Consider the following 8,441-nt stretch of genomic DNA (forward strand, 5'->3'; position numbering starts at 1 on the left):
CATTTTGTTTTTCTAGAAAAAATCCTATAGATCCTACCTTTAAGGAAACAGCAGCTAAAATGAAGTGTTTCAGATGGGGGCTGTAACAAGAATTTTCTTTCTTGGCCACTACAGGGGTACCCAAGTAAAAATCCACTTCCTATAATGTGGCTGTTTTATAATTAAGGTACTCCAATAACGTGATTAACATTAGGCTTTTGTTGTGAAGAAATGTTGTCAGTAACAATCCCTGTTGATTACCCCAAAGCTACATTCAGCTGTATCATAAATAGTGCTGTAAATTTACATTAAAGATGCTGTAAAGAGGATCTGTTTTAATTGGACTACCTTGCCACCTTCTAGCCTGGGGTCTCACACACACACTGTTGTAAATTACTTCTAGCGAGGGGTGTGTTTGTTTTGGAATTAAATGGAGATCTGATAGAAACAAACTTTCTTTGTTCAAGACAACTTTTTACTGGATACAATGCGCTGAGGTAAGGTATTTATCAGTACAGTTACGTAGCAATATGGTTTGAAACGTGACGTCAAGCAAATGTTGTGGTAGCTGGCTATATGTAGTGCTATCGGCAGCGCTAACGTAACCTCACTCTTCATTTTATTGATAGACTCTCAAGTTTGAACAGACCACTGCAGAATAACTGCTGACTGTGGGTTGGAATGAACATTAGCACAAACAATTTAGCTCCTGTGTTAGCCTGTAGCTCGTGCTCTATCTCCCTCCTGTTTATCTTTCTTCTTCTCTTCTGTCCTTTTTCCATCTGACAGTTAGGCTCCAGTGTACACCATCACTACAAAGTTATTCACAGAAATCATTTTCGGGAGGAAAAACACAACTTCAAACTAACTTTTGAATTTATACAGTTGTACATGACATCTGTATGAGATGGCTATAGAAATAATTATATAAAATTTGGTAACATTAGATAGAGACGAAAGGGTGAATTATGTTATTTATCAATATTTCATACATGTATTTTATGCAGTCTCCCACTTGGGCCACCCTGATCAAAAATCCTTGATACACCCCTGTTTTATGCAGCTTTAATGTGTAAACACTTAAGTGATTCCACATCTTGTGAAACAGATGGTGTAAATTTGATCAGGCTCCTTTTTGTCAGCAAAATGCAATCATTCAAGTGAGTCTCGCTGCACAATGATGATCATTTGCATGAGTAAGAATAGCAGCTGAAAGGTGGACTCATCAGGTTCATCCAGCATGTGCACAGAGCTGTGTGTGGGTGGCTGTATAAATATGAAAAAGTAATGAAGTCAGTTGTGAGTGCAGATAAGGAAGTGCAATGTGAGTTATTAAGAACAAGAGAGTGATTATTGACTGAATGCTGCCACTGCTTTGTTTCCAGTACAACAGCAAAGGACATTATTTCCACGATGACTCTTTGTCTAGAATTCACTCCTTTGCTATCCAAAATAGTATTTCAGAAATGACCCTGCAGATACACCGACACATGCTTAGGCAATACTGAAACCTGTCATCATCAGCCACCTCTTTTTAATGTCGGCTCTTACTAGGAAGCAAATAACAATGAATCCTAGACCACAAAATACTGAATGACAGCAGAAAACCCATCACAGATTTCACTGAAAAGTTCCCGCTGATGCAAGAAACTGTGTCACAAACTGGTTCTCCTACAAAAATAAATCAAGGAAAAAGTGACATTTACAGCTAAAGAATTCACTTATCCCCACGAGGAATGCATTAGAGGTTTGAAAAAAAAAAGTGAGAAACTGAACATCCCCCTCAGTGGAAGAAAAAGTACTTGAGTTCACATATGGACTGTAACCTACCTCTTTATGTGTGTGTGTGTTACAGCATCAGACTGAAATATGTTTGGTCTCTCTGTTCTCACAGCGATAAGAGCACAGGATTATCTGCACATATCTTCTAGTAATAGCTGTCACCTTTATAGCCATGAATGTCTTACTACACCGTTTTGCTAATGCTGCTGTCTGGGTCACATTGGTGGGCTTATGTGGCCTCCAGTTTACTCACTGAGTCCCTTTATGAGTCATTACATGAGTTTTCAGAATACTCTGTCAGACCTATTTCCTCAGCGGTGCCTTTCTGTCTAGCATTTTCATAGAAAAGGAGGTCATAATGGATGTGTTCACTCACTAACATGTCGATAAGGACACATCTCATTTAGTTCTGTTGTATAACGAGAGTTCACTTTTAATAAAAGAGAAACCATTTAGATATGTACACTTTAGAAAAGCTCAAGGGTGTTCCCAGAGTGGCAGCAAAAGGTGGCTGCACCCTTGAAATCTGATTGGCCACCTCTTGTGATGCATAGGAATTCTAAATTATAAACAGCTGTTTGCTTTGTTAGTGGTGGTGAAAAACTGTTTTTGCAAGAAGCAACTTTCAGCTTGTTTTTCATTCAAACGTGTCCAATTCAATTTTTTTTAACACATTAAAGTGCAAGTTTTTTAGTCCTTATATGATTGTTTTTAACAAATATACACTTGAATATGCAATGTTTATAGGGCTTTATGTTCCCCAAAACCCTATCATCCTGCATCTTCCAAGTAGTCGTACAACAAATGAGAGAAAAAAGGGTTCAAGTCTATCACAACTCAACTGAACATCATGGAACCACTGTTCAAATGACTTCAGAGGCTAACATTGTGGTTATTTAGCATTTAGCTTATGACGTTATCAGTAGTCGAACTAACATTAGCATCACCATCTGCTCACTCTGGGTGCATCCCGGACATATATCTGGTAAAGTCTGAAGTTGTCCCTGTTCTCTCCTCAGTGTTTATTTACATTGTGACGTTGAACGACTAACATGTTGCTCTGCATTTGCAGGCTACAGGTAAACAAACACACGTGCCAGCCGTAGTTTTAAAACTGATCTTTAATTAAGGGCTTACAACACATTAAACTAGAAAAGCTCTCAGAGTTCAGACCTCCGCCAAGCATATTGTGATGGTCACACAACACTTTAGTCCTACTTTAATGTTATACTCCCTTTCAGCAGAATGGCACAATTGCAGGTTTGTCCAATAATTTCGTACCAGACAGTGTTGAAAATTATGATGACCCAGTACATATTTCCTATTCCAGATCTTAGTATCCAGAATATTGCCAGAATCTGGGTCCTACTTTTACATCTTCAAAAATTATGGTGACCTTGTCTTGTGTTGTTTTGCAAAACAATCTGACCATTTATGGTGGAGTTTTATACACATATGGTGAAAACAGCTCTATCTCACAATGATAAAGAATCCTTAAAAAAAGTCCTGGATCCAGACGGTGATCCGCATCACCTCCAAAATTTAACCAATTCTTCCTTATCCCATTTTGAACATTTCCTAAAAATTTCATCAAGATCCGTTTGATACTTTTTGAGTTATCTTGTTCACAGACAGACAAACTCTCCCAAAAAGATAGCCCTCTTGGTGGAGGTAATGATAAATAAAAATTAAGAAAGCATTCAATGATTGATAAACCTGAATGCTTCTCTGAGTCCTAATGCAGCCAAAGCTGGAGCCTGAGGCTAAGTCTGAGTCTAAGTTCGAATCATCAGTGCACAAGTCTGAGTTGAGGCACGAGTCCTACATATCCTGGACTTGAGCACTACAACACTTGAGTGTGTATTATTGCTTTTCTGATGTCTAAGCAAAACACACTTTTTTTGAGTACTTAGAGAATTGGTCTTGAAAAATATACACTTACATCAATATCTGTACCGGAGTGTGTCTCTATTTTCCTACATTTCTGAGAAATAAAAAAAAAAAGGTCTGTCATATTTCTGGCAAATGTCTTATTTGACTTAATTCTATTCTCATTATCCTGACACATCAAAAATACAGTGTTTTTTGAGATATACTTACAAATTTGAAAATGAAAAGTAGTTTTTTCGTTGTTGTTTTTTTTAATAAACTAGACAAGTTTTTATATTTTCCTCATTGTCAGTTTTTAATGGTCATTACAGGTAATCCAGACCTAGCTTTTATTATTTTAAATTAAGTTATTTTTCTGAACTTTTCAGCTTAAGGTGACTTATCTTGAACCTGATTAGATGTTTTGTTGTTGTTGCTGCTGCTGTTGTTGTTTTACTGGAAATAAGACAACACTTGCTTAGATTTCAGTTTTTGCAGTTTAAGTCTTTAAGTGACGCCCCAGTCAAAAAGTCTGGACATGCCAAACAGAGCTAATAGTTAAGTTTAATATTTATTCTTTCACCATGGCATGCATTGGCTGCTTTATTGAAAAAAAAAAAAAAAGTTTAGATGTGGCTGATAAAAATGTTAAGTCATTATGGCACTTGTTGCTGTTGGATGAACTCACATACCACAGACGAAATGAATCACTCTCCACCTCTACAACAATTCAACATTGGAATCATTTTCCTACCGCCACTATAGGATGCTTGATAGACTCCACTATTCACTCATGTTGTGCCATGTGGGTTGCTAGTTCCAGTCACCCACAGCGTTTCTTTGTATCCTCACACCAGTAGTGGAATATCCATGATCTCAGAGGCTGGCTTGTTTCTACTACTGCCTCTTACTACTACTCTTTGTGGCAGGTTGTGCTATCTCATCAGACACTACCCCCTCATTTGTGGGTGAGGCAGTGAATGAAATTAATGTACTCTCATTTCATGTCTTCCTTTCTTAGTTGGAAAGCCACATAAGTGCAACTATTGTGGACGGAGCTATAAACAGCGCACGTCTTTAGAGGAACACAAAGAACGCTGCCATAGTTACCTGCAGGGTATCGGTTTGGAGCCGACCACCAACACTGGCCCTTACACAGGTAAAAGTTTACGTAAAACTGAAACCATGGAATGTAGGTGGGCTCGTGTGTGACAGAAACTAAATCACAGAAGTGTGGGATATATTTTTGATGGTTTTGATTAAAGGATAACTTGAAATATGAATTTAATATGAATATGCTATTTATGGGTTTAATAAAGTTTTACTTTGAATGACACTTTTTTAAAAACTGTGTTGAAAATGGATTAATCTGCATTTTTTATGTTGAAATCAATGCTTTTTTAATGTGTATTTTCACTTTTGTAGTTTATTTTTTCAGTCATTTAAACTTTTGAAATTGTAATTTTTTCTAAGTTATTACTTTGTTTATTTGTTCTTTTTTTTCCTTTTTTTAGTATTTTTTTTAGTAATATTTAAGATAATTCTTTCATTGAAGTTTTTTTGTGTGGGTGTGTGTGGGTGGCAAATGACCTACAAAATACATTCAATGTGATATTAGGAAGTTCTATGACGAAAAAAAGCCTAATTCTGATTTTGATTTCATTTTTACGTACCGAGGAAAGTTGTCTCTTTGTACTTGTAATCTTACTTTCCAGTGTGTAGGAGTCTTTCTATCCAACAGCCTGATCTGAGTTGATTTTTCACTATTTACACCCTCCTAACTTTCCTTTTCAAGGTGAGGTGCCCAAGGAGTCAAGGCCCATGGCAGAGGCCAACAGCATTGGAGCCTTTGACCGGCCACCTGTTATTGAGAGGCTGCAAAACAACGTGGGCAAGAGAAAGAGCACCACACCTCAGAAATTTGTGGGTAGGTGATCCTGGTACGACCAAGACAGCGATCTGTTATCTCTTCATCTCTGCATTTGGATTACCTTGCAAGTCGCACTTTCAAAACTTTGTTTAAAATATGAAGTTGCTGGCTAACATAAAAACAGACATCAAGGAGCATGGGATTAGCACTGATTTTATTATGATTGAGTTTTAAATATATAACTTGTTCATTAATATTTAATTTGTTTCAAAATTTTGTTTTAATCGCAATACTGTCAGAAAAAGAGACTGAGGAAGCCGAGCATGAGGTTGACAGAAGGGAAGGAAATGTTTTTCACTTTGTGGTTGGGTACACCTGTAACACCACCAGAGCTCTTATCGAGAGAAAACAGCTCACCGCATCCTTGTTCTAGAGGGGTTAAACAGTGCAGAAGCAGATGGATGGGGCTTTCCACTCTATTAGACGCGTGCATGCAGAACATAGTGTTCAAATATCAAAAACAAGCCCCAATATCAGCAATAATGTCTTTCTCAGAAAACGGTAACCAAGCCCAGATCGTCTCATTTCAAGTTGTTTTCATTACTTGTGTGACTGAGTCTGCTCTGACTCTGCTGTGTCCTCTCAGTCCATCCATTCCACACATTCACAGTGTTTTTCTGTCCCATACAGGTGAGAAGATGGTACGCTACAGCTACCCTGAGCTAGGCTATGAGATGGGTCTGAAGTATGAGAAGCAGGCAGAACTGATGCCCCCTCACATGATGGACCAGGCCATCAGCAATGCCATGACATACTTGGGGTCTGACACCCTTAGGCCCATGCTACACCACCCAGGTCCCCCTCTTTCCATGGCAGAGGTAGTCCCAATGGTCAACCCCCTCTTCCATCATGTCCTTCCCATCAGCCAACGAACAGAGCGTCCAGGCAACTGTGACACGCTTCCGCCTCAGCCCCATGACTTCCCCAACCATCCCACCACGAATGGGCCATCTGCTCTAACCAGGCAGGCGAAGCTCAACAACCCAGGGCAAGACGAATCCCCCAACCACAGTGGACTTGACTCTGCTGACTCAGCTCGCAGCAGCCCTCAGGAAAAACAGGGCTACCACGGGGTACATCAAGGTGTTAGATCTCGAGCCAGTCCAGCAGTGATCTATTCAGGGGAGCGGGCGGCGGCAGCATCCCCCAGAAGCGGGGCAGGGATTGGGATCATGCGAGCGGCTACAGAGAAACCCGTAAACCAGGAAGGAGTGCGGGTGTTCGGACGAGAAGGCCAGGAGTTGCGAGCCTTCCAATGCGAGCACTGTCGGGTGCTCTTCCTCGATCACGTCATGTACACCATCCACATGGGCTGCCATGGATACAGAGATCCACTGGAGTGCAACATTTGTGGTCACCGCAGCAAAGACCGCTATGAGTTTTCCTCCCACATAGTCCGAGGTGAACACACCTTCCAGTAAGGACAGGGAGGAATTCAGGTGAAGGAAGGAAAGCAGCAACAGCCTGAGATCCGTCCTTGTCCCCAGACCTCTGAGACTGCACAGTTGAATGGCACTGTTGAAGTGTAGCACAATCATAGCATTGACTTCTTTTTAAGCTACTTTGTTGTGAATCTGAACAGTTGAACAATCATATGAAGGTATGGGCCAAAGACACATTTTCTACATATTTAAATAAGATAAATGCAGAGGAAGGAAGGTAAGTTTTTTATGTTCTTGAATTGTTTAACAGAGCAGCTGTCAGATGACCTTGACTAGTTTTCATTTGAGTCTTTTTGGGATTGTTAACTTCTGTGCTTTTCCCTATTGCCGTGCTTTTCTTACAGCCTTTTTCTTACTCTTAAAACCTTATGAATGCATCGACATTTAAAATGTTTTTACCTGGTGGGACCTAATGCAGTTGACAAAGCAAGGACTTAGATCTAAACCATTGGTTAGTTCTTATATACAAAAAATATCAAAATAGCAGTTTATTATTTAAATGGCTTCAAACTATGGCATATCATGCAGTATCTGTTGATTCTGTCACATTGCTGTTGATCATGATGCTAAGTCTTTTTTTTTTTTTTGTAAAGACTATTTGGTCCCTTGAGGCTGTTTCGTTAATCTGGATTTAATTTGGTCTTTTTCGCCTGGGAAGTGATTTTCTACATTTTTATCAGCAAATGTAAAACATCAACCTTTCATGCTTAGTTCTTTTTAGTGAAGCATCACAAACAATACAGGGTAGACTGATGAAATCAACAATACAAGAAACAGTCATCTTTAAATATAAAAATAAAGAACAAAGTCGGTACTAAAAAATCTAAAATGACCTCAAAAACATTTTGGTTCCATAGATTCATGTCAAGTACACAGAAATAAAAGTTATCTCAATTTTTTTTACCTATGCACAAAAAAACTTTTTTAAATTTAGAATTTCAGTTAACATTATGTTAGCCTCATAGCATAAGTGCTTAAGGCAAAAACATTTAAATTTAATAATAATAATAATAATAATAATAATAATAATAATAATAATAATAATAATAATAATAATATGATTTAATAATATGATGAACATTATACAAGAATAATTAATAAAAAAAGAATGGTTACTCTTAAAAAATGTTTTTTTCTTTTCCTGAATAGACCAGACTGAGGCGATAATGCTATGAGGCTAATAACTGAAGAAAAAGCTAATGCTAACTTGGTTTAAAAGCTACATAGCTAGTCAATGGCAGAAAACTACCTCTTATATAACTACTTAGTACTCATCCTACCATTCAACCATTCAACTGAGTTTCATGTTTTAGGCTCTCTTTGCTTTACTGGGGTGGGGTAGCTATGCTAGGAGCTCAGTACAGTGCAAGCTAGCTGCATAGGGTTTCCATGTTTTCAGTTGGTTAAGGTTTTTACTTAATAAAGTTAAACTTGTTTCG

At 38.4% G+C, this 8,441-nt stretch overlaps 1 protein-coding gene across 1 annotated transcript in view; it reads left to right on the plus strand.

Annotated features, from left to right (window-relative positions):
- Positions 1–7,758, plus strand: part of ikzf2 (IKAROS family zinc finger 2) — a 29,859-nt gene extending 22,101 nt beyond the window's left edge. The window contains exons 5-7 of the mRNA XM_074695120.1: positions 4,652–4,789; positions 5,426–5,557; positions 6,191–7,758. Coding sequence (XP_074551221.1) covers positions 4,652–4,789; positions 5,426–5,557; positions 6,191–6,981 — 1,061 coding nt within the window. The 3' untranslated portion in view covers positions 6,982–7,758. The remainder of the gene's footprint in view (positions 1–4,651; positions 4,790–5,425; positions 5,558–6,190) is intronic.
- The last annotated feature ends 683 nt before the right edge of the window (positions 7,759–8,441 follow it).

This window comes from Halichoeres trimaculatus, unplaced genomic scaffold (assembly GCF_033239565.1).
Source record: "Halichoeres trimaculatus isolate MK-OKI-2021-1 unplaced genomic scaffold, fHalTri1.1 fHalTri1_scaffold_19, whole genome shotgun sequence".
NCBI lineage: Eukaryota > Metazoa > Chordata > Actinopteri > Labriformes > Labridae > Halichoeres > Halichoeres trimaculatus.